Source organism: Bos taurus, chromosome 19 (genome assembly GCF_002263795.3).
Source record: "Bos taurus isolate L1 Dominette 01449 registration number 42190680 breed Hereford chromosome 19, ARS-UCD2.0, whole genome shotgun sequence".
NCBI lineage: Eukaryota > Metazoa > Chordata > Mammalia > Artiodactyla > Bovidae > Bos > Bos taurus.
In genome coordinates this window covers 9471311-9496666 of record NC_037346.1, presented here as the reverse complement: position 1 = coordinate 9496666, position 25356 = coordinate 9471311, and the positions used below count along the sequence as shown (strand labels likewise).

Below are 25356 nucleotides of genomic sequence, written 5' to 3'. Positions count from 1 at the left end.
CCCTGGTCAGGGAACTGAGATCCTGCAAGACCCACAGCGTGGCAACAACAACAAAAAAATTTAAATTTTGACTTTATGTCTCTAATCAATTCTGAATATAAAGATCCAGAAACTGTGATCCTAAACATCCAATAACTGTCATGACCCTTCAGAGTCAACAGTGGAATGCTGGATACCGTGGGCTCTGTCTCAGAGAGGGAGAGAGAGAACCAGCATGCGAAAGGGAGAGAAAGATGACTGTGTTTCTCTCTTATCCAAAGCCATCATCCAAGGACTTCCCTGGTGATTAAGAATCCATCTGCCAGTGGAGGGGACATGAGTTTGAGCCCTGCCTCAGGAAGGTCCCACATGCTGTGGAGCAGCTGAGCCCAGGCACCACAACTATTGAAGACTGCGCTCCCCAACAAGAGAAGCCCCCACAGTGAGAAGCCCACGCACTGCAAGGAGAGCGTAGCTACAACTCGATGCAACTAGAGAAAGCCCACAGGTGGCAGCGAAGACCCAGGGCCACCAGAAATAAATATGAATAAATAAATGGTCATCCAAGGTGGAAAGTCTTTCTGCAAATGAAGAAAGGACTGGAGTCAAGCTGATCAGGATAGCTGAGAGGAGGGGCTTGTGAGAAAGGAGTACCATGTATTGTGTGACATGCATCTACCAGGCAGTGGTTTCCGGATGAAGAAGCCAAGTCTCAGGCGAGTCAAGTAACTTGTCCAAGGTACACAAATAGCCATTTGTGATTGAAACCAATGACTGACTCCTACAAGCCTACGTGCACTCCTGGGCCAAGAATGTGTGAGAATTTATGATTTGAGCAACCTGGATTTTCACCCCACGGCCAACCAAACCACCCCCAAAACCTGTAGAAAGCTGGGATTCTATTTTGTGACTTATATTCAGTGCAGCTCCAAACCAAATTGGGACAGTTTTGCACCTTGCATCTTATTAAAATTGGGGCTAACACAGTGGGATTGATTTGAGGAGCCCTGCCTTCGTAGGATATTCAAACTGGTTCCTTCTCTCTGGATGAGTCTCTGAGAGTTCCTAGAACCTGGGGAGAGTAAGGGAGGATCTAGAGCCTTCGTTCTACACCAGGAAATCCTGGATTTGCTAAGAACTTGGTCAAAGCTTTGGTGGTGTCAACACGAAAGACAATCCACAGTTGCCGTTACTGCTTGAGAGTCTGAAGAACTGTGTCTGTATGCCAGAATATTTAATAGGAGGCTCCTTCCTTTATGACATCACCAGGCAGGTAGCTAAGGGGACTAGTAGAGACACCTGGAGAACAACAGCCACTTTTGTGGGAGTGCAAGAACAGCAGCTTTTAAAACTGAGGATAAATATTCAGGCTTTCTTAGGACCCTGAATACAAACCAGCTGGTAAAATATGGGCTCTACCCAAAGAGGCACAACGTATCATGTGGTCAAGACAAATAAAACTGGGTCCAGGGTAGCAGTTTCAACACAGAAAGGGGCCGAGGTTACTAGCATGACCCCTCAACGGGGACAGGGGTACCTTATCTCCTCGAGCCAGCGGAGTGGTCCAGCCTCCACGATCCCAATAGGCCATCGAAGATCAGAAGCTGGGCACGCCACTGCTCTCCATTTATCATCAGACTACCTTCGCTCTAGCTCCCCTCAGTCAGGGCCAGGCCCCTCTGGAGCACCCAACCCTCGAACCGAGACCCGATCCAGAACTGATACATCCCGCCAGGCCTCTCCTTCTCGAAAGCTGACTCAGGGCGAGTCGATGCTCTACACCGGTCAGGTGCAGCAGAATGTCAGTCCGTCCAGAGAGGAAGCAACTAGAAGAGGGGTTGAGATCAGGCCAGGACGCGACATCAGTAATCGTTTCTCGTTAATTCCAGAGGCCAAATCCTCTCGCCGGTTGAGTTTTGTCGACCAGAAGGATGACTTCACACTCTTAGAAGACGAGCCACCCTCCAAGGTCCAATACCCACAAGGGGTCAGAGTTCCCCGGAGGCCTTTGATTTGCCCAAAGGATGAAGCAGTCCAAACTGAGCCCATTCGAAAGAATATGACTGCTGGGGATATCAGATTGCCAAGGAGACCCCCTAGCCCAGAACGTGGCGGCAACCGCATCTATCCAGACTCTCGGTCAACCCAGAGAAGAATTCCTGGGCCAGAATCTGACACGGGCCGTCAGAACTCAATTTATGCAGAACCTAAGGCCTTGCGTAGAAGTGTGAACTTGGAATCATCCCTCACACTCTCTGTCCTTAAAGATTTGAACAGTGGACACAAGGCTTCGATGCGCCCTGAGCCTGAGCCTGGCCACAGGCCCTCTGTGTACAACGAAATCAAGTTCTCCCCAAAGGTTTTAATACCATCAGAAGTGGAGCCCAGCACGAAGCCCTCAGCGCGCGGAGAGAGTGAGGGTGGCCGTAGGGTCACCATCTCCCCCGGGGCACAGTCAGCTTCCCGCAGGACATCTCGAGCAGCATCTGAGAGTCCCCGCAAATCTTCTGTCTTGGCCACTCCGGAGCCCGAATACAAGCAATATATCGCAAAACCCTCAGACAGTATCTATGAGTTCCCACGACCCACACTCAGGCCTCCGGAGCCCTCTTCTAGAAAGCACTCTGTCCGTGTAGAGCTGGAACTGACCCCTCGGCCCTTGCCCCCTCGGTGCTTACCGAGATACGGGCCAGACTCCACGTGGTGGGCCTTACTCAGCCCTGACGGTGAAATGCCCAACAGTCGGCCAACAACACCTGATATCGAGCCCAAGTCCCCTCCTCCCCCAGACCCTTCACTGCCTTTTTTTGAAATGGAAACCAGCCCTTTCTGTGAGGATCTGATGTTCCAGAGAGAGAAGGCAAGTCCATCTCCACTATCATCACCAAAGGAGTCTCCGAGCCCGTCACCATTGAGGGAAGTGCTGCAGGCCCCCAAGCACACCTCCAGACACCCCACTCAAAGGTTTAGTGTTTTCTTCATGGGTATGTGCAGAAGCGGACTGCCCAGGTGCAGCCCCGATTTAGTGAGGTGGGACGCCGGGGTGGGAGAAAGGTCCCCCTCCTCATTCTGGGCCTCAGAGCTGCCCTCCCGCCAGTGCCAAAGCTAGACCCATCCTTGAGCCCACTGCTCCCTTCCTTCCCCACCAGCTTCTCTGAGCTCCAAGCTAATGACGCCGATGACGATGCTTGGGCCGGCGTCAGGCATTGACTCTTCCAGGCAACGCTGCTTAACCTTTCAATGGAAGGTAGTAGAGAGTGGTCTGCAGGGTGGGAAGCTACTTCCCAGGGGTGGAGACGAAGAACTGAGCTGGGTGAGGGCTGGTAAAGAGAACAGAGGTCCTCAGGTAAATATTCTGGCAACCAAGTGGAGAAAGTAGGGCGTAAATGAGCTGGGACTTAGGCTTCTGAGAGGGGGCACGAGGGAGGGGGGGAGAAGGGGGGGCAGCAGGACAGGAACGCGGCATTTGGTCTTAGGTCGGAGGAGCCTCTTGGGGAGAGCGCCAAGGGCTGAGGGCAGCTTTGGGTGGAGAAAAGTAGAGCTAGGAAGGGAGCCGTGAAGTAGTGAGGGGCGGGGGGCGCATCCCACAGAGAGAAAAAAAAAAGCAACAATCTCTGTTACTTTCAGATGTCTCTGAGGAAATGTACAATCGTGTCTTCTGGTGGCTAAAAGGTCTGTGCTTTCCCTCCCGTGGGTCCTCTTTGGGGGGCTGGGGGGCAGGAGGACAGGTGGGAGGGTGGCCTCTGAATCCCAAAGCTTGGCCTGTCAGCACGGTGCCTGCCGGGGCTCTGACCCCAGGGGCAGAGGAGCTCCTCACCTTGCCTAAAATCCTACCATTAGAGTCATTCCTTTGGGATTTGGAATCTCTTTTCATTTTCAAGAGTCTCCTTTTGATGGGAAGTAGTCACGTTGGGAATGGAGAATGATGTAAGCCCATGGCCTTTCAGACAAGCTGGTCTTAACCTATCGTGTGATTAAAAAGCAAATGTCAAAAGCCCCACTAACACAAACTGCCTGATCATGGTCTTACTCAGGACTAACTCCAAACTAATGCAGCTTGAGGGGTCTCCTTGTGTGTCTCTCTGCTTCCTCAGAACCCTCCTCAAGACCCCTACCCCAGGACCGGGGAAGTACTTACTGGCTGTGGGCAAAGCAGGATCTCCAGGGATGTCTAGGTGAAAGCCTTTAAGAACATCAGTGGGTCTTCAGCCAACTGGAGAACCCCCAGGAGCTGAGCCCACCCCCTATTCACTTTGTGCTCTTGACCTCTTTGGTGGGAGGGAAGGCCAGGGTCAATCTTAATACCGAGTATCTTAGTGCCGAGGAATTCCTGCTTCAAGTGTTGTGGACAACAGACTCTAGCCTGTGAGCGTGAGGGAGGCCAGGGCTCTGGATGAAGACATTTCTAGAGAGGGGAGAGCCCTGGGATGCAGTCCCAGTCCCCCCCAGCAGCTCTGCCCCTCAGAGGGAGCAAAGCTCCACAAAGGAGAGGTTTTTAGAATAAGGACTCGAGCTATATTACTGCGTGTGACCCCTGGTCTCTCTATTTTCTGACTGTGACCTTGGGTAAGTCATTTTACCTTTCCAGGCATTAGTTCCCCCATCTATTATTGGCTTCCTTTGAAGGTTCTTGCAAGGACTCGCTAAGCTATTACATGTAAAGCACAGTGCTCACTGTGCCTGGAAACACATGCTAGCTGTTTTTATTTGGGCCATTTTGGATTAGGAAGGAATTTGGGCCAGGTTATGCCCAAGTCCACTGGACGTCTTTAGTAAAATTCTCTTTTTCCCCTCCTGTTGGCACTCTCTGAATTCCATTTGCTGCCCCCTGGGAATGCCTGGCTTCTACTCTCTCCATTATGACAGATGAGGAGGTAAGAACGCCCCCGGGAAGTTACTTCCAGTCTTCCTGTGCTCCCCCTGATCCAAGTCCCCCTCTCACCCTTTCATGGAAGCAGATATGAAAGCAGACAGACAGAGGTGCTCCCTGTGGTTGGGCAGGTTGTTCTTTGCATGTGGGTACCTGGCAGAGAGGCAGGGGCTGAAGTGTTCCGCTTGCCAACCTGGGCACCTATGGGGTGGCGTCTCCAGAGAGACATTCACACGAAGGCACCAGAGCTCGCTGCAACACTGGAGAGAAAGAGTAGAGACCTTTTGGCAAACGACAAATCCTTCCAGGTTCTCTGTGGGAAGACTGTCTGGGGAGCCATAGGTTGGATCCATCCCCACTGGCTGTCCCCTCTCTGGCCTAGGGCTCTCCACAAAGGGGCTGCTTTTCTGGGTTACGCACTATTTGAGTCCTTAACTTGGAAAGGGACAAGGTGAACTCTGCTCTCGGCAGCCCCGTGTCCTGAATTTGGCAAAGAGTGTCCTGATTTCACAGCGTGTTGTTCCTCTAAGTACTTTCATTCTTCTTGACCCGTGTCTGATAAGACAGTCCAAGCCCTCTTGCCTTTATTCTTTCTCTTGCCTTATCTCTCCCTTATCCAAAGCCCAGCATGGCCTGTAATGGGTCCCATTCGTGGACTAGCCCAGGATGGACCGTTGACTGCAGATAGAAAACAAATGAGATGTGTGTGTATATAAAATTGGGAGGCAGAACAGCCTGAACTCTGATAACGGCACAGCTGCAGGGGAGGTGCCAGGAATGGGGTTGCCACCCCCTCTGCCGTGCTGCTTATCTCGCCCTCTACCCTGAGCTCAGCTCTGGGTGGGAGCAGCTTCTTTTAGATTATCTCCATGCAAGACAGTACTCCTTCTCTCTCTCCTGCCTTTATCCCTCCCTTCCTTCCATCAGCAATTTTTATTAGAAGCTTAGCACTCTGCTAGGCACTGTTGGGGAAACCATCGAAGCCGTACAACACGCACGTTCTTTGGCTTACTGTCTGGATGGGGAGATGAGACATGGACAGGAAATATTTCAACAACAATACAAAATCACCTGTGCTCAAAGGTCCAAAGAAATGCAACAGACTGAAGAAGTGCTCTTGGGAGGTCTTAGGTGAGAGGGAGTCAGCAGGGAATTCGGTGGGGGAGGTGGTCAGGTTACTACTCTTTCCCATAGCCAGGGCTCGGAGAGCTTAGCAGCCAGCCTCTTGATCCCCCTTTGATGCAAATCTACCTCCGGGAAGGGGTTATATTTCCCCTTATTCTGGATAGGATGCTTCTGACAGAGTCCCTCCCTGTTGGTCTTCACCCTCACCCTCTTCTTTGTGCATCTTGTTTTAGTTTAGGAAGTCAAAAGCCTTGGCAGCACGACGGCTCCTTCCCAAAATAGCTCTTATCCTGTCTCCATAATTGCAGCTCTCCAGCCCTGCTCAGCAGCAGAGCTGTCCCCAGAAGCCGGCAAGAGAAGGCTTTCCGGCCGGCAACAGGGCCTGCCAGTCTCCTCCGGACTCGAAGTGGGCGACACGGAGGTGGGCCTGGTACTCTCCCTGCAGGACACGCACAGGCGAGGCCGGCCTCAGGCTGTCCCCCAGCAGCGTGGTCCCGGGATGGAGACTCTGGGGAGCTGGTGTCCTCTGGCCCCTCTCCTCCAGAAGCCAGGCGGACTGTGGAGTCTGTTCCAGATTCCACTCCCGGCAGGAAGTCTCTGGTGGCCCCACCACGGCGCCGGGCTCGTGGACGGCAGCCTGTTGTTGAGCTTCATGAACCCTCCAGGGTCTGTAGCTGGGGACAGAGCGTGATTCTGCCTATCTGTCTCTCCATGTCAGTCTCCTCCCAGGCGGTCCCTCAAAGTTTTTATCTGAGGAGCAGGACCGACAGATGCTTCTCATCCTTGGGCTGGGACTTTAGGGATGGAGTCTTCTGGAGGAGGTTATGCTGGACTAAGAGAAACATTCCTGAGGGTTTGTTTTTTTTTGTATCAGCACTAGCAGCAGCCTAACAGGAAGGTCCTGAGGGTGCCTCTGGGGTCAGCGGGGGCTGTCTTCTCACACAGCCCTGGGGGAATTCCCTGGAATAAAGCAGTTCTTGTTGGGAGAGGCTGCCCTGGTCCCAAGAGCCTGTGTCCTTGAGGCAGCTAACTGACTTGCTCTTGGATGTGCCTTCTCAGGCTGTCAAGGGACAAGGGGGTTTACTCCCTGCCACATCCATCAGTCAGGCAAGGAATCAACTCTGGAAAACAGGCCAGGAACCAGAGGAGGCTGTTTCAGGGTTCCCTACGGTAGACTTCAGTACCTTTAGGGAGCCGTGTCATTTGGCCTTGGGGATGGGATGGCCAGCTTCCCATCGGCTCCGGAGCCGCAAGGAAGCTTTGCTCAGGTAGAGCAGCACAGGAGGCTCTGTGTTCCTGGGGATGTTAGCAGAATCCTCGGATATGGGCCCTCTGAAAGGAACCCCAGAACCATCTTTTTGCTCGCCTCATTTTCTCTTGCTAAGTACAGAGGCTCAGAGTTGAGAGGAAAGGGGGTTGTTGAGAGGATGGAGCAAAGCTGCTGAAAATGGGGCAGGACACCTTGGGAGGCTTTTTATGGCAGCCTGACCCTCCCCACCCCGCTGCTTTTCCTGTCAGATGTTACCCTGTTCATTGCAGCTACCACGGGCAGCCAAATTGAGAGCAGGGTGGGAGGCTGGTGACCTCCGGCCCAGACTCGCTATTCTGGGGACAGGCTAGGTTGACCAACTCCCAGGGTTTGCCCTGGATGTTCCTGACTTTCTCACTGAAAGTGCTGCTTCCTGGGAGGTCCCTGAGTGCTGGCCGAACCTGGACAGTGGGTCGCCCTAGGACAGGTGGTGTGGCACCTCAGTGAGCGCCTCTGGCAGCACAGGGCAGGGGGATAGTGCTCTACCTCCCGTGGGAGACGCAGGCAGATCACTTCCTCTGTCTACAAAGTGAGGGCAGGAAGATGCTCTGCCTTCTTCCCCAGCTTGATGGCAAAGTCCTTTTATTCTTATAGTTCCGCCCAGAATGAGCACACATAGGGAAGAATCTGCCACATCCGTTTTGGACTTGCTAGTGCCTTTCCAGAAGCTACTTGGTTCCCTGCCTGGAACCCATCTCCAACATTACACATTTCTGTTGGAGTGTTTTGGTGGTATTTGAAATGGTGGATTTTTCAAGGAAGATGAGAGGCAGTGGACCCCAGCCGACTAGGGAGCTTCGCTTCAGATGCCCACTTGGATGCAGAAGCAAGTCAGTAATGCAGAAGCCATCTGACAGCTGTTCAGCCAGAGGAAGGCTGCCCAGAGCAGCAGAAATGACCATGCCCCTTCCCCGCCTCTGCTCAGCTGCCTTTGGCCCAGCTGCTGTTGGTGGGGGGAGAAGCAGGAGACAGCTGCCCCTTGGGGGCTGAGGGCAGCCTGGAGGAGGGGACAGGATGGAGGCAGTTCCTGAGGGGTGCGCTGACTCCTACCCTGGGTGGGGGCGCTGGGCCAGCCAAAGCCCTTTCCTTGGCACACCTACCGCTGGCAAAATCATCTCGCTCCTGGGATCTCAGCAGTGGCTGTTTTGGGGAACTCAGTTCAGTAAGTCTGAAACCAAGACCTGTTCTCTAGAGATAGAGCGTTGGCTAACTGGAGAAGCTGCCTCCACAGTTGGTGGCAGTGTGGTCATTCCAGTGTCACTTGAAGGCTTTTCTCCCATCCCTCTACACCCATTACACAAGCATGTGCCTAATTCTTTGGAGGGAAGGCATTTGAAATAGTCACAGTTGACAGTTGCTGGTGTGGTGTTGATAATTTTGGTGTTAGCTGAGATAGTAGGCACCATTCATTTCAGTGATGCTCCCAACACTACATGCGTTGTCTGAGTAACTCTTCATAGCAAACCTATGAGGTAGACTTTTTCCTCCCTGTTTCAGAGATGAGGACACCAAGGCTCAGAGCTTGCTCAGTCTCTGGGGAGCATCTTGCCTCAAGGGTTATGTGGTATATAAACCCTTTTTCTGTAGTCACATATTCCTGGAAGATAACTGGTGATATTTCAGCAGCACCTTTAGATATCAAGAACTGTGAGAGCAAAGGTTGTAGTAGGGGTAAGATCTGTGTCTCTGCATTTGAACCGAGAGGCTGGGAGGTGGGTGTGAGCTGGGAAACTGCCAGATTAAAGGGCAGGCTATGGGTCAGCAAAGCCCAGAGCCTTGGGGCTTGTCTGTCCTCCAAAATCAGAGTGGAAACTAATCAGTGGATACTCTCAGTCCATCCATATTGATCAGACATCTCTTGGGGGCAGAGGCCTGGTCACCTAGACAGACATCACATGGCGTATATGCTGAGTGGAAATGAGTAGAGGTTAAAATAGAAAATATTCTCCTGTCCTTGAGGGGCTTGTGGTTGACCTGGAGAGAAAAGCATACAGATGGGTCACTTGAAAGGAAGTGAATATCAAAGGACAAAGTCCAGGGCAATGAGTCAGCAAAGCTTCTAGCACGGAGGCACTTGGAGGGGAACGACCAGGAGGAGGCAGATTTTGGCTCAGTAATGAAGACCTTGGTAATTCACCACCCAAAGATTGAAGGGCAGTTGTTAAGAGTCAGTGAGGGTTTGACCAGGGAAGATATTTAAGCAGAGGCTGGAAGGTCAAGGGAGGGGGGCCTTGGAGGGTTTGAGACACACAGTGGGTAGCAGTATTAGGAGGCGTGTAGGTCTCTTCACCCCTGGGCCTCCTGTGCCCTGCCCTGCTGCACAGAGAATGTTGGAAGGGCTCTCTGGCTGGCTACTGTCCCTTGCTGCAGCCATTCAGCAGGTGCCAGGAAACACCATGTTCTCTGACCTTGCCGCCTACATCTCACGCCTGTCCCAGGATCATGGAACACTGGGGAACAATGAGAGAAGGAGTGGGGCTTAGGGTGTTTTGGTTTCTTGCCTCTCTATTCAGACCTTGATGTACAGACTGGCTAAGGTTTCCTTGAAAGATACAACCCAGAGATAGATAGACCTTCGGCTCCGCCAGGGCTCACTGACTTAAATTATCACTGACTCAGCACCTCTGGGGCACAGGTACTATTAGCTCTTGCACCGCTTAAAGGAAACTGCTACCGAGAGACTAAAGTGGCCTTTGCCAGTCAGGCAGATCTGAAATCCTGATTTCTGGTGGTAATTACTCTTTAATCTTGGCTTTGAATCTGGGCCCTGCCTTGGCCCAAGTACAGCATCCCTGTTTGACATCTCTGGGCTGTGCACCCTTCACCCAGGGTTGGGCAGCAAAGATCCAGTGGAGGCGGGGCCAGGAGGTTTCCATACAGACCATGTTGGCCCGGCCTAAGTGGAAGGAGCCCAGGACAGCAGGCTGGGGCTGTTTTTGCAGATACAAGTTTCCCAGAAGAGTTACCCCCGTGCGAGACAAGTGTCTAATCTCCAGACACTTGGTTTGAATACCTCACTCCAGCAGTATCCAAGAAATGTTACTCTAGTCAAGGACGTCAATGCCTGGTGGGATATTGGATTTCTTTTTCTCTTTTCCTGCCTGCATGGCTTGCGGGATCTCAGTTCCCCAACAGGGGTTGAACCCAGGCCCCAGCAGTGAAAGCGTGGAATCCGAACCACTAGGCCGCCAGGGAACTCCCAGGATGTTGAATTTCAAGAGGGAGAGAGAGCCAGAGCCCCAGGAGCTGAGGGTACTGAGGCAAGGTTGGCCAGGCTACCTGCTGGCTGGAGGTGGTACTGAGCACTCAGTGGTCAGTGACTCGTATGAGGGCTGCTGTATCTCAGCCCTGCTTCCAAGTGTCCAACTCCACCTGTCCCGACAGAACATGAGAGTTGGTGTTGAGGGTAGAACAGTCCTCTCTTTCAGAAACACAGGGAAGGGAAGGGAATTGCAGACATTGAGATAATTTTGGCAATTATCTCAGGGACTTATTCACAGGCCAAGTTCTCACCGAGACTCCTGAATTTCAGCAGGGTGAGCGTGTGGGGTTGTGTAGGTAGAGTGACCCAAAGTCTGTCTTAGGCTTTTATTTTTGCCCAGCCCATGCCTCATGCTGGGCCTATGGCCATCAAGACCCCAAGATTCTTGGCTTAGAGATGAGTTTCATGGTTCCCAGTCTCTCTTGGGGCTTCGCTGCCTTCCAAGCAAGTGGGCACCAACATGTCTCATGAAACAGGGCTCTTTGGGGTCTGGGCAGCCAGTGCCAGAGCAAAGCCTGGGGTTCCAGCTGCAGCAGAGGGTGAGCTGCTAGCTGAGATGTGTCTGTGTCCATGCTTGGACAGCAGCCAGAACCGGGGTGGCGGGGAGGAGGCACATTATGATTGTGAAAAACAAGGCTCTGTGATGGGGCCTGTCCTCCTTGATGTAGGCTTTCTCCCTTGGGCCCAGCACCCCCAGCCCAGGCCTCGAGGGCTGAAATACTGGAGAGGTTTCCTATGAGGAGTGCAGACATGGTAACTAGTGGCTGCAGCTAGATCCCAACAGAGGGGCTTTGTGCAGCTCGAATTTGACATTTGGATCCAACGGCAGCAAGTGCTGCCGTTTCTGCAGACTTCCAACAGACACTGGTTTCTCTCGAAAGGAACTCCTTTATGTATTTGTTTTCCTGAGTAGAGCTTCATATCTCCTGATCTGCCCTGGACCTTTTCCAGGAACCTCCTATATTTTCAGAGGTTGCCTCTCATTGGAGCCAATCTGCTGGTCTCTAGCTTAGTTTAATTCCCTCATTTTGAGGTATGGGAACTGAGCCTAGAGAGGTGAAGTGAGGTTACCCAGATAGAAAGTTTTCTCTTTGACTTGCTGGCTCCTGAATGCCCTGACTTCTTTAAGGAATGACACCCCTTCTTTCCTCCCTCCCACCACTGCCAGATATTTAATGGCAGCCCCATGTTTTCTGAATCTGATCTCATCGGGGTACCCAGCTGAGTTTGACAGATCCCTCTCTTTTGCTGCGTTTGACGGATCTCAACCAAGATCACCAGGCCGTGAATCAGACCCAGAGTGTAGGCTGGCCTCTGGCACTCCTACCAATAGAGGGGACCATGTGTGGCCTTAGTTTTGTCCAAAGTGTACTGGGGCCTCCCAGTCTGTCCTGGAGGAGGACTCTTAGATGTCACAGAGGCGCATGCTTCTGGAAACTTCTACAGAAGCCTAACCAGCTCAGACCCGTATTAGCTCAGGAAATCCCCACCAACTCCCCGCCCCAAGCGTCTACTTTCTGCGAGCTGCTGCTCACCCTCCTGAGCCTCTAATGCCTCTAAAGCTGCTGGAGCATCTGTCTCCACAGCATCTCACCTGCTTGCCCAGCCTGGCCTCTCCTGAGGCCCCCTGCACCTTCCACAGCCCCAGGCAAGGCTTCACTGCCCAGAAAGGCCACTCGGCCTCTCCCTTCCACTCTTCCAGCAGATGATCCCAGGATAGTTTATGCAGCAAATCCTCTTTAATCTTTAATCTAGGGTCCTGCACGAAGGGAACCTCCTGCCTCTCCTTCACAGCTTGGCTGGAGGTGGGGACTCTCTGACGTCCACCTTAGGAGGTATACAGAGGGTATGGACGATCAGTAACTTGGACAGCAGCTGGGTTCAATTCCCACAAACCTTGTGGACTCTCCGGGGTAACTGTTTCTCTCTAACCCACGGGGCAAACTCCCCTGTCCTTCCAAAGGCTTCTCTAGGGGGTGCCAGGTGGGCCCTTCCTTTTTCTTTGGGGACCGGCTCAAGCCCCCGCGGTGCTGCGCCGCCTGGGCAGGCCACTCTTGAGGGGCTCAGGGAGAGCCAGATGACCAGCGAAGCTCTGTCTGATCGCCTCTCCGCATCCTGACTCCGGGGGTCGCGAGCTGCAAGGCCCACCCGCAGGCCAGAGTCCCCCGGCTCAGCCAGCGCGAGCCCGCGCGCAGCAAAGGTGCAGGCCCCGCCCCGGGGCCGCCCCGCCCCGCCCCCGCTGCGGGCCCCGCCCCCAGCCGGTCCGCTCTCGGGGCGGCGGGAGGGGGCTGGCGGTGCGGCGAGGTCGGCGCGCAGCTCCGGCCGCGGGTCGCTCGGGCGCTGTCCAGGCGGAGCCGGCCAGGCCCGGGCTGCAGCCATGGTAAGGCGGGCGGGCGCGGGGCAGGGCTGGGCGCACAGGGCCCGCCGCTCCCGGGCGGCTTCGCTGAAACCCGCGGCGCTGCAGCCCCGGCTGCACGGGGCTGGAGGCGCTGTCGCCCGCCGCGGGCACCGGCAGGCTCGGGTGGCGGACGGCACTGCGTCGCTGCTCCCAAGTTTCTCCTCCTGATCCGAGCAGACACGGAGTGGGCCCCGGCCCCGGGGTGCTGCCCGGTTCTTGGGCGAAGGGATGGGTCCGTGAAGGGTGGGGAGAGGGCGCCGGTCGAGACGCGCAGGTGGGCTGGGGCGAGCGAGTCCGGCAGGGGCAGAGTTGAGGGTCCCCGCCCTTGCCTGGGTCAGCTGTTACCTGGGTGACCCTTTCTCACCCCCACCTAGCCAGGGCTCAGGGACCAGCAGCAACTTCCTTTGGAAAACACACAGGAGGCTCACAAACACTGCCTGCCTCCCCGAGAGGGCTGGTGAGACGCTTGGGCCCTCCTCCCCACCGCCTGGGAAGGGGCCGTTCCTAGGCCCTTCCCACACCACCCTCTGCCCAGGGACCTCTGAGAGAGGGCGGCCCAGCCAGCACCCTACGTCCCTCTGCCCCTGAGATAAGGACCCTAGGGAATCTTCCTCCTGCAGCATCCTACCTGGCCCCCCCCCCCCACCCCTCCAAACCAGGTCCCTCTGCAGTGATGAGGGGTGGAGGGAACTCATTCCTGCCACCTGCCTGCGATGGGCGGAGAAGCAGTAACCCCAGCCCGACTCTCTGGAGACCCCCCAGGTAGGAAGTGTTGAGGTTTGACTGAGGATGCCAGCTCTTGTCCTGCCCTCAAGGCCAGAGCCTGCCACAAACACACTGTGCTGGGTGTCAGGGCCTTCAGGCCCTGTGCCAGCTTCTGCTCCCGGTCTGGAAGCCCCCTCGCCTTTGCCCTCTGCGTGGGAGGCATGGGCTGTTTACAGCAGCAGGAGGTCTGTCGCCAGCCTGTGGGGCAGGATGTTGGCTGTGGGCAGCCTCCAGAAAGGAGCTTCCCGGGCCCTGTGGAATCAGGAGCTTCCAGGTCTAGACAGGCCAACCTTTTGGTCTCTCCTCTGTCAAGCTGTGTCCAGGCCGAGGCCCAAGTCTTGGCCAGGAAGTCTGGGTGACATTGTGACCTTCCCCAAGGGGGGTTCCTGGGAGAGGCCAAGTGGTGCCTGCCTTTATCCCTGCCTGCATCCTTCTCCCCACGTGGGGACAGACAACTTATGGTACCAGGGTGGGAGCCGAGGGGAGCTCTGATTGTTCGTAGTGCCAATTGTCCCTAGGGCAGGGGCCAAGGGAGGCTTTTTCTGCCACACATTAAGTTCAGTTCAAATGAGGTCTTGGGGCTTCAACTTGGCTGAGTTGTAATTGGCCTGTTCCTCTGTAATTAAAGACACCCTATCACGACCAGAGTCCTCGGCCTCAGGCCCCTGGCCTCAAGCCAGCCTGGTCTTTAGGCTGACGTGTTTGTGACAAGCCAAACTTGTCTGTGAGGGTCTCTTTGTGAAAGGAGATGAGGGACCCAGGTGCTTGGGAGATCAGTGGGGAGAGCTCCCCAGCCTGGGAGCCTCCCAGGAGGGCTTAATTGGCATACAGAAAGAATGACCGGCTCATGTTAAAAACCATCCTGTGACCTGAGCTGTCCCTTCTCTCCCCAGGTTCAAAGCAGCTTGAGGTGTACCTGTCATCTGGGTGTCAGCCTTCCTGGGACAGGGAAGGGCCACTCACATTTGGACATTAAGGCCCTGAAATTAAGACACTGTTCAGAATCACAAAGGGTGTTTCTAGCCAAACCAGAAACACTGGCCTGCTGTCTGCCAATCAGGTGCTCCACGCGTGCACTCCCAGCCAGGTCCCTCTCTATGCGTCTCCCGCCTGATAGGTAACTTGGAAGCCTGTGGGATGCCAGCCTCTCCTCCACCTGAGGTCATGCCCCACAGAGACCAAGCGTTAGCAGCTGACTCCCTGAGACTGACGGGGGGGGGATGGAAGGGATTTGGCTGAGTTGAGAGGGCAGGTATCCCAGGATGGAAGGCGTCTGAGTGGCAAAGGCCCCGCTGCCCCTGGGGCCCTCCGCAGGGAAATCTCTGAAGACAATTTCTGAAGGTAGTGCAGTTCTCTGCTGGGAGGAACCCACAGCGACACTGGGAAGAAAAGTGGGTCCATTCCCATGAGAACCTACACGCAGGGGGCTTAGGACACCCCACCCTACTTCAGCACTGCTTGAAGTTAAGGTGAAAAAGAGAGGTCAGAATCCTTTCGGGATGATGTCTCCTGGACCAGGTCACTTTGGGGACAGGGCTCAACCCCCCGACAGGCCTTGGCGTCCTTGGGGGTTAACAAGAGAAGCCAAGTGGATCAGGAGCCTGCAGACGGACTTGGGAAGCTGGTGCTGTGCCCACCAGGGCAGGCAGCGGGCAGGCCTCATGGGGAGCCAATCAGAGGAGGATGGGACTGCAGAGGAAAGCAGCGGTCCCGCTGCAGCTGAGCTGTCCTTGGAGGGTGGGAGCCAAGGGAAGGGAGGAGGGAGGGGGTGGGGAAGGACATTCCACAGGCTTTTTTGGCCCCTGACAGAGACAGGGTGGTCAGAGAGAAAGGGAGAGGAGCAAGTCAGGACGCCGGGTTACAAAAGCATCAAGACCAGGCGTTTCTGTGCGTGAGGAACTCTGCCTGGCAGATAAAATTAGACCTAGAGCTTGCTGACAGGGAGTCTGAAGCGTGGGACATGGACCGTTCCCTGGGACGGCAAGGCGGTTCTGTCCCTGAGGAGAGGGCTGAAGCTGGGGTAAGGCTGCTCCGGGAAAGGGTGGACCTGCCTCGTCTTCTCCCTTGCGTTGGCTGGATCGGAGCTCAAAGGCAGAGAAGGTTTGGGTCTGTGGCAGAAGGATTGGGTCCGTGGCAGAGGTGGGGGCCGACGAGGCCCCTGGCGTCCTGACCCCTTGGTTGGAGCTCTGGTGGGTCCCTCCCATGCTCGCTGGAGGGAGAGTGGTGCTGGCGGCTCTCCTGGAAGGTTTGCAGGAGGCTGGGGGTCCCCGTCAGGGCCTTCCTTCCTCCCCTCCCTGCTGCCCCTCTGCTCAGTGCTCCTGGTGGAACCAGGTGGAGACAGTCCCCTCTCTCCCACCCTCAGTCTGCCCCCCAGACAGACTTCTGGGTTCCTGTAGGGTTGTGCAGAGGGACAGGATTTCCCCAAATTCCCCAGACTCCTGGGCTGCCAGAAAACAAGACCTGTCACACACACTCCGCCCGCCCTCCACCCACATCCCTTCCCCATCGCTGTATAATTAATCGTCTGAACTGGGACCCTTTTAGGAGTGGAAAGGGGCAATTCTGCTATGACAGCAAACATAAACCGGAGTGAATGGTCACCCCACTGGCCCCCAAAGATATTGTGGGTGAGAAAAAGCCAGTTGGGTCAGGCCTGCCTCAGGACAGTCTCTTCTGTCCATTTGGCCCCCACACGCTGGTTCCAGTTTCAGGCTAAACGGGCAGTTTCCTGTCCAGGCAAGCCCTGGAGACTGTGGCTCTAAGCTGGCAGGGGCACTTGAGAGGCTATAGCCCAGAAGTAGCTCTTAGGCGGCTTTCCCCTCTAGCCCCCTTCTAGTCCCTTCCCTCTGCAGAAAGCTGGCAGTGCGTAGGACTGCATCCCTCCGTTCTTCCCGCTGTAGCCGGGAACCTGCTGAAGACGGTGGCTGTCTTATCTCCCCTGACTGGGACTCCACAGTGGTCTGGGGTAGCCCCCACTAGCTTGGCCGATTCCCAGGGGGTGAGTCAGCCTGTGAAGCCGGCCCTTGTCCATTGTCTGGGGGTGGCACGTGGGTATTGTAAGGCAGAGCTGAGCCCAGCACCGCCAGGCACTCCACGAAGGGGGCCGGCCCCCAAAGGAGAGAGGAAGCTTCAGGGTCTAGAACTGAGGGTCAGAGTAAGGGGGACGTGGCCTGTCTTCCCAGCTGGAGATGGTGGGGGAACAGGTCTCCGCAGAGGAGCCAGCCACTGTCTGCCCACCCGCCGTGTGCTTCACCGTCGAGGCCAGACCCCCTCTGGTACTTCCGGCTGAAGCCTAGCTCGGGGCAGGGGGCAGGGGGCAGCCGGGGGTGCCTCCGCCTCTACAACCCTCACGGCTGGGGGCTGTCTGCAGTGTCCTCCCACCCTCCCTCACCCGGTTCCTCACGAGCATCCCTGGCACGTTTCCCCTTCGCCCCTGGAGCCCAGGCTCAGGGTCTGGAGTCAGGGGTCTCAGGTCAGCTGCTCTGCGCTCCGGGAGTGAACACCTCCGGGAGAGTCGGCTCCCAGTCCCGGAGCTCAGAGCTGCAGCGGCCGGAGGTGAGGAGCCCCCTGCTGGCTCCTAAGTTGCCCGGAGCTGGAGGCTCCCTTCTCCCCGCCCTGGCTCCCTCCCGCCTCCCGCCCCTACCCGTCCTGACGGTCTGCACTCTCCTTCCGTCCTGAGCCACGTTCTCCTCTCCGCTCTAATGCCTCTGTCTGCTCCGCTCATTCGGCCTGGCTTCCTGGCCTCTAGGGCAGTCCCTGGCCCTGGCGTGGAGGGGCAGCCTCGACCAGCACCCTGCTGCGAGGGAGCATGGAGACCGGAGCTGCTGGGTCCCCAGAGCGGCTGCTGGGGCGCCGGGGGCTGCCGCTGCTCCCTGGGGTCTCTCCTGCTGTCGGGACCCTCGGGCCGGGAGGCCTGTAAGCAGGGGAGGGTGGCGAGCGCTTCCTCTGGCTTGGCCGCCTGTGCAGCTCCTTTCCCTTCTAACCACACGTGCTTTCCTCTCTCCCTCTCGCCTTCTCCTATCTTGCTCCTTCCTTCTTCCCTTCCTGCCACCGACCCGCCTACCCCACCCCGCCCCTGCCCCTCAGATCAAGCGCTTTCTGGAGGACTCGGATGACGCAGAACTGAACAAGTTCGTGACGGATTTCCCAGGAAGCGAGACCTACCACCCACCAGAGGCCAAGACCTTGGTGCCCAGGCCCCAAATCCAGGAGCCGAGGCCCCAGGCTTCAGACCTCTGCCAGGATGACCTGGAGTTCAAACCCCCCTCGTGGCCCCAGCCCTCTGACAGCCAGCAGTACTTCTCTGCCTCAGCCCCCCTCAGCCCCTCAGCCCGGCCCCGCAGCCCGTGGGGCAAGCTCGATCCCTATGACTCCTCCGAGGTAGAGCCTCCAGCCCCCGTCTGTGCCATGGGCTGATGCAGGAGGACCTGGGGAGGGAGCTGAGGGAGCCCCAGAAGTGTGTGTCTGTGTGTGTGTGTGCGCGCGCGCGCGTGCGTGTGCACCCACATGTGGCTGGAGACGTGCTCTGTCCTGTGTTGGCCCCAGTTCTGTGGGGTCACCCCTGCGCCCCCCATGCATTGGAACCCGACAGTGTCAGCAGGGACAGGAGCCCAGCTGGTGGCCCCACCTGGGGCCTCAGAGGAGTGTGGCAGTGATCCTGGAAGGCTGGGCAAAGACCCAAGAGGCGGGGAGAAGGCTGGCATTGGGTCCTGGGGTCCTTCTGCCTCTGCTCTAATGCACTCTGCTTTCTTGTTGTCCCCCAGGATGACAAGGAGTACGTGGGCTTTGCGACCCTCCCCAATCAGGTCCACCGGAAGTCTGTGAAGAAAGGCTTTGACTTTACCCTTATGGTGGCAGGTAGAGCAGGGGCCGGGCAGAGCTGGGCAAGAGGCGTTTCAGGTGGGGATGGTCTGTGTGTGTGTGTTGGGGGGGTATATGGGTGTTAGTTGCTCAGTCGTGTCCAACTCTTTGTGAACCCATGGACTGTAGCTCGCCAGGCTTCTCTGTCCATGGGATTCTCCGGGCAAGAACATTGGAATGGGTTGCAATTTCCTTCTCCAGGGGTGGAACCCAGATCTTCCCGACCCAGGGGTGGAACCCAGGTCTCCTGCATTGCAGGCAGCTTCTTTACTGTCTGAGCCACTGGGGTATGGCCAGGGCAGGAGAAAGCAGTAAGTGGCTGTGCCTTTTTGCAGAAGAGCCAGAAGCTGTAGGTGGCCCAAAATCCATATCCTATCCAAAGTCTGTATCCTATGTGTTGTGGGGGAGGGGTCATTGACAAGGTCCAGAGAACCCTTAACCCTCAGGTTCCTAACATTTGCCTTTTACTGTGTGACCCTGGGGAATCCCTTATCCTCTCTGGGCCTCACTGGCTGGATGAGCTCTCATCTCTGCTTGCTTCCAGCTCTGCTGTGTTTGGGTTAGTCTCTTCCCAATGAGATAAGCAAGAAGCTCCTCCACACACTCGGCCCAGTGGGGTGGCCTCTTGATGACCGCTGTGACTTGGTGCCTCTGTCCTGTCTCCCCCGTCAGGAGAGTCGGGCCTGGGGAAGTCCACGCTGGTCAACAGCCTCTTCCTCACGGATCTGTACCGGGACCGGAAGCTCCTCAGTGCAGAAGGTGAGGGAAGGAGCGTGAGGACAGGCGGGCAGAGCTGACCTGGGAAATGGAGCTCACTTGGGGTCTGGGGGATACAGGAAGCTTCGGCTTCCTAGAGAGCCTGCCACATCTCTCCAGAGGGCTGTCCAGCCTGGCAGCCCACCAGCAAGCTCCCTAAAGACTTGGGTGCTGAAGCAGGGCAGGGGCCAGAATCCTCTCTGACCCCCCAAAGGATTCCAGGAATCCGAGAAAAGAGGCCGGAGCAGAGAAGAGGCTGGGGCCGGAGCCAACAGCCACCGGCATTTCCTGTGTTGGGAAATGTGCTCTTCGCTGGTTCCCAGAGAACAGACAGGCCCCAGGCAGCCCCAGGGGGCGGGGAAGGGGCAGGGTGGGTGAGGCAGCCTGGGCAGCAGGGCTGGTTGGGATGGGCCATGTCGTCCCAGTGGGCAGGTCCTTGCCCCAGCCCTGGCCTCAGTTTCCCCCTTCTCCAGAGCGTATCATGCAGACGGTGGAGATCACTAAGCACGCTGTGGACATAGAAGAGAAGGGCGTGAAGCTGCGGCTTACCATTGTGGACACACCAGGTTTTGGGGACGCCGTCAACAACACAGAGTGGTAGGTCTGACCAAGCACAGAGCCTGCCCCCAGCCCGCCCATTCCCTACGCTCGCACACAGAGGTGCAGACATATCCCCGATGTCAGGAAGCAGGGCTGTGTGCCCTCGAGCCTGCCCCTGCCCCTTACTGGACAGCTGTCTCCTCTGTCAGGTGAGAGGGACAGCCTTGGGATAGATGACTTCTAGTGTTCCTTTGACTCTGACCTACAGTTCTAGAATAGGGGTGAGGGCACCCCCTCTTTGGAGGGAGGAGCCTCAAGAAGCAAACATGTGAAAACATGTAGCAGAGGACCTGACATAGAGCAGGTGCTCAATAACGGCCCCCTTCCCTCCATCTGCTCCTTTCACCAGCAACGTTTTAGGTGCTACAAGCAAGTTATTAAAGGGGTGAGAGTGCCTGGAGGGGTGGGGGAAGGTGAGAAAGAAGAGGCAAAGGAAAGTGTGGGTGGAACTGCGTTTAAACTCCAAGCACCCTCTGGGCTACCTGCCAAAAGAAAAGTGGCTACTCGCCACTCCCCACCCCTCCGTCAAGCTTCCCTGGTGTCTCAGTGGTAAAGAATCTGCCTGCCAGTTCAGGAGATGCGGGTTCGATCCCTGGGTGGGGAAGATCCCCTGGAGAAGGAAATGGCAACCCACTCCAGTATTCCTGCCTGGGAAATCCCATGGACAGAGGAGCCTGGCAGGCTAGGTCTGCTGCTGCTGCTGCTAAGTCGCTTCAGTCGTGTCCGACTCTACTCGACCCCATGGAGCCCACCAGGCTCCCCCGTCCCTGGGATTCTCCAGGCAAGAACACTGGAGTGGGTTGCCATTTCCTTCTCCAATGCAGGAAAGTGAAAAGTGAAAGTAAAGTCGCTCAGTCATGTCTGACTCTAGCGATCCCATGGACTGCAGCCTACCAGGCTCCTCCGTCCATGGGACTCTCCAGGCAAAAGCACTGGAGTGGGGTGGGGCTAAGTCTATGGGGTCTCAAAACAGTCGAACACGACTTAGTGACTAAACAACAACACCTGCCCACCTCCCCAGTCATCCCTGACATTTTTTTTTTCAAGAACTAGAAAGATGCTTAGATAGTGGTCTGACCTAAGGGAGTAGATGAGAGGAGAATGGGGATAGAAACAGGGGAAAAGGTGGTGGTGCCTTTGTTAAGAACATTAGGTAGGGTGGCGCTGAGACTCCTGGACTGAGAACTCAGATCCTGATTCAGCATTAAGTAACTGCGTGATCTTGAGCGAATGACTGCATTTCCATTTCTTTAGTTGAAAAATGCTGGCTTTACCAGTTGATCTAAAAATCATCCCAGAAAGATGCATGTAAATGTGCATTAAAAACTGTTAAAGGCTGTGTACACAACACTCATGAATTTAAAGACGATAATTGCAGGATTAGTGCAAAAGAAAAGTGTGGGGTCCCTTGTTCAAAATGATAAAGAATTTCAAGATGGCCACAGCAGAGAGTGAACCAGGTGTGGCCCCTCTGAGCTCAGGGCCCACATGTGACTGCACAGGTCACACGCCCAGGAAGCTGGCCCTGGATGGTTGCCTCCCAGACTGATCGGAATCTTACAGATCCTTCTGTGCTCTGAACCCGCCTCACATGCTTTATCATTACAACATGAGACCTTGGCTCAGCACGCTGGTTCACCTTCAGCTTCTTGATCGAAGCCTTGAGGGGAGGGCCACTTCGTACATTCTTGCCATAGCGCTGGGCTAGTACGTAGTGCATGGTCCCCGTAAATACTCCTGCTGGACTGAGGTGGCCTCCATGTCATCACCCTTCCTAATCCAGGAATATGTCTCAGCCAACTGGGCTTGCCTTGAAATTCTAGCCCCAACCAACGCCTGTTTCCTGCTTTAGCAAGTAGCGCTTCCTCCTTCAATCGGTCTACTTACTTCCTCTGACATTCCATACTGTAGTAATAATTCCCCTCGCCCGGCCCCTCCCAGTTTACAGTGTATCCGCACATGTGCCCATTTAGTCAGCGGCAAGAATTTACTGAGCACAGATTAGGTGTCCAGCCCATGCTGTACATTTTAAGGGATACAGAGCAAGTATGAATAATCCTTGTCACTGGGAAGCTTACAGTCTAGTGGCAGTGGGAGAGGAGAGGGGGCAGGTCTCTGGCATGTGTGTCAATCAGGCAAAAACTTAGGTTAGTAAATGGGTCAGGCAGTGTAGTGGCAAACACACTGAACTAGGAGTCAGAGCCCAGGCACTTGGATGGGTAGAGAATTTGCTGGCTAAAATGATCTGCATTAAGTCTCAGCTGCTCTGGATTTGACTTCTTCATGTATAAGATGAGAATAATGATACTTACAATGTCCACCTATCAGGGCATCTATCAGTGAAGACAAAACTCAGGAACAGCAGAGCAAGAGACTTGAAAACTGAGGTTCTTGAATATATATGTTGAATATACATATGGATGATATATACCATAAATGTATATGACCTTCATGTGTGGTGAAGGGAAAGGAGAGCAGTGTGCATTGGTATAGTCACAGGAACCTTTGTGGAAGAGATGGTTCTTGGACATGGCTTTGAAGGACGGAGTGGGCTTGGAGAGGTGCAGGAGAGGCTGGACCCACTCGAATAAAGGCCCTGAGGCTGAACTGTGAACCTGACTTAGGGCTGCCCTGGCCTCCAGTTGGTTTTCACCGCATCTTGCTAGTCTTACTGCTTTGTTTGGTCACCTGGGCTCTCTTCTTCTCATCAAACTAAGGGTTTAATGACCTCTGCCCATGTGCCTAGTCTGATTTTCTATCAGGATGTTTGAGATGTACCATGACCCACCCAGGTACCTCCCTGAAGATGCGGTAAAGCAAGTCGGCGAAGAGCAAAGTCTTGCAAAGACTGCCCAGGGCGTGGACTCCTTGTAGCCCCAGAGCTCACTAGGCAGTCCTCACTTGCACAGTTTCTCTGCTTGTGTCCCTGCCCCAGCTGGAAGCCTGTGGCCGAATACATCGACCAGCAGTTTGAGCAGTATTTCCGAGATGAGAGTGGCCTGAACCGCAAGAACATTCAAGACAACAGGGTGCACTGCTGCCTGTACTTCATCTCGCCCTTCGGCCATGGGTACGGTCTGAGCCTGGTGCTCCTGGCCCCACCAGGCGCTGCCAAGGGGACAGGCCAGGACTACCCAGGGCAGGGCTGCCACTAGCAGGTGGTCACAGGTTCCTGTTCCCCAGGCTCCGGCCATTGGATGTTGAATTTATGAAGGCCCTGCATCAGCGGGTCAACATCGTGCCTATCTTGGCCAAGGCGGACACACTGACACCTCCTGAAGTGGAGCGCAAGAAACGCAAAGTGAGGGCAGCTGGTGGGGGAGGGGAGCAGGTGGGCTTCTGGAAAGGTTGGAGTCCCTCCAGAACCATGGGCCCCTCGTGTGTTTGCCAGATCCGGGAGGAGATTGAGCACTTTGGAATCAAGGTCTACCAGTTCCCAGACTGTGACTCTGATGAGGATGAGGACTTCAAATCACAGGACCTGGCCCTAAAGGTGGAGCCACCCCAGGGATCCCTTTCCCAGCTTGTTTCTTCTGGGCGGAAGAGGGAGTAGAATTCTATGCAACGGGGAGGGGCTCTTGGGGTGGAAGAGGACCCTGGTTTCCTAGAACGAAGCAGAGGAAGATGAAGACGCAGGCACAAAGGAACAGGTGAGAATGGGGGTGTTGAGAAACACCCCTAACTTCTTCCAGGAAAGCATCCCATTTGCTGTCATTGGCAGCAACACTGTGGTAGAGGCCAGAGGGCGTCGAGTTCGGGGCCGGCTCTACCCCTGGGGCATCGTGGAAGGTAAAGCTCTGAGCTTGTGACCAGGGTATCTCCTTGCCCTCCATGGGTCTCCTCTACCCATGCCCCTGGCTGACCCCTAGCCTTGCTGTGCAGTGGAAAACCCAGGGCACTGCGACTTTGTGAAGCTGAGGACAATGCTGGTGCGTACTCACATGCAGGACCTGAAGGACGTGACGCGGGAGACACATTATGAGAACTACCGGGCACAGTGCATCCAGAGCATGACCCGCCTGGTGGTGAAAGAACGGAATCGCAAGTATGGCCAAAGGCCAGGACGGAGCTGGCAGGGGTGGGGTCCCAAGCGCCACCTCGGATGAGACCAAGCCCTTCCTTTGTTCCGCAGGCTCTGGGCTCAGTCCAAGCAGGTACTGGGGTTCCCCTACCCTTACCAACCTCCTTTCCCCCTTCCCTTCAGCAAACTGACTCTAGAGAGTGGTACCGACTTTCCCCTTCCTGCCGTCCCACCAGGGACAGATCCAGAAACTGAGAGGCTGATCCGAGAGAAAGATGAGGAGGTGAGGGTAGTATGGGGTGGTAGGGGTTGCCGGCCTGAGAGGACCCCTGTTTAATCATAAACCTGTCTGTCTTGGTTTGGGAATAGGAATATCCCTGAACCTGGTACATATCTGGACCCTGGATTGGTGGATTAGTGGTTCTACCCAAGGACCCCATCACACCCCAGGGCTACCAAGGGCCTGACTGAAGGGATTAGAGGGGGGCATTTCCCTAAATCTGTAGGACTCTGAGAGGCCCCACTTTGATGCGTGTGCCTGTTCCAGCTGCGGCGGATGCAGGAGATGCTGCACAAAATCCAGAGACAGATGAAGGAGACCCATTAGCTGACTTTCAGCCCTGAATATTTAAACGCCGCTTCTTCGTCCTGCCTATGTCGGCCCCTCCCAGCACCAGCTCTGCTCAGGCCCCTGCAGCTACTGCCACTTCGCCTTACATCCCTGCTGCCTCCCCAGAGACTCAGAGGAAATAAAGTTTAACAAATCTGTAGGTGGCTTCTGGTGTCACTGTCTGTATCTTTCCCATCTCATGGAAGCCAAGATCTTAGGACCCAGTTTTGAAAGGTTGCTGGAGGAGGGTGCTGGTTTCTGGCTTTTAGTAGGGGCAGGAGAACAGGAAAAACTTTCCCCTCCCATGCCAAGAGTTCAGTCCCTGCCTAGAATCCAGCCTGGCCAGTCTATCTTCCTGACGGTATCTGTCCTGCCTCTGTTATCTGGAGCCCATCATCTTTCCCACATATAGTACTGAGAATCCCACAGACGTTTTAGAATTGATATCCGCTCTCAAGAAAACATGGTATTAATTGCATGCAGCCTCCCAACTTCGTATTTCCTCTGTTTTGGGGAAAGGATATGCAGAATTAAACTCTGCACTCTAGGAAGCCTGTGATAGAGCACTGAACACATGTTGAAACCCCTGTAATCACCAAACACTATAGTAAGTGCTGGGAATGGAAAAAGTACAATCGTCGTCCTGTAAGAATTCAGTATTCATTTAACAAATAATTTATTAAGCATCTGCTAGATTGCAGACTCTATTTTAAACCTTGGGAGTTAACAGTGAACAGAGGTATGGTTCCAGTTCTCCTGGGATTTACTAAATATGGAGTAAAAGCGCCAATGCCATTTGCA

The 25356-nt window shown here is 55.2% G+C and overlaps 1 protein-coding gene across 15 annotated transcripts; it reads left to right on the top strand.

Moving 5' to 3' along the window:
* SEPTIN4 (septin 4) lies at positions 1 to 24720 on the top strand. Of its 15 annotated transcripts, XM_024980305.2 has the most exons (14): positions 1307 to 2963; positions 3607 to 3651; positions 4846 to 4853; positions 17795 to 18088; positions 18472 to 18565; positions 19241 to 19327; positions 19798 to 19921; positions 22860 to 22994; positions 23108 to 23225; positions 23316 to 23417; positions 23617 to 23713; positions 23807 to 23969; positions 24129 to 24228; positions 24493 to 24715. In XM_024980305.2, exons 1-14 carry the CDS (start codon positions 1388 to 1390, stop codon positions 24550 to 24552), a joined length of 3003 nt encoding a protein of 1000 aa, XP_024836073.2. In that variant the 5' UTR covers positions 1307 to 1387; the 3' UTR covers positions 24553 to 24715. The 15 variants fall into 15 exon arrangements, with proteins under 15 accessions (XP_059734155.1, XP_059734154.1, XP_024836073.2 ...); XM_024980312.2 differs by lacking the exons at positions 1307 to 2963; positions 3607 to 3651; positions 4846 to 4853 and adding exons at positions 12837 to 12925; positions 14602 to 14825; XM_059878174.1 differs by lacking the exons at positions 1307 to 2963; positions 3607 to 3651; positions 4846 to 4853 and adding exons at positions 12837 to 13400; positions 14602 to 14825.
* Positions 24721 to 25356: the final 636 nt, after the last annotated feature.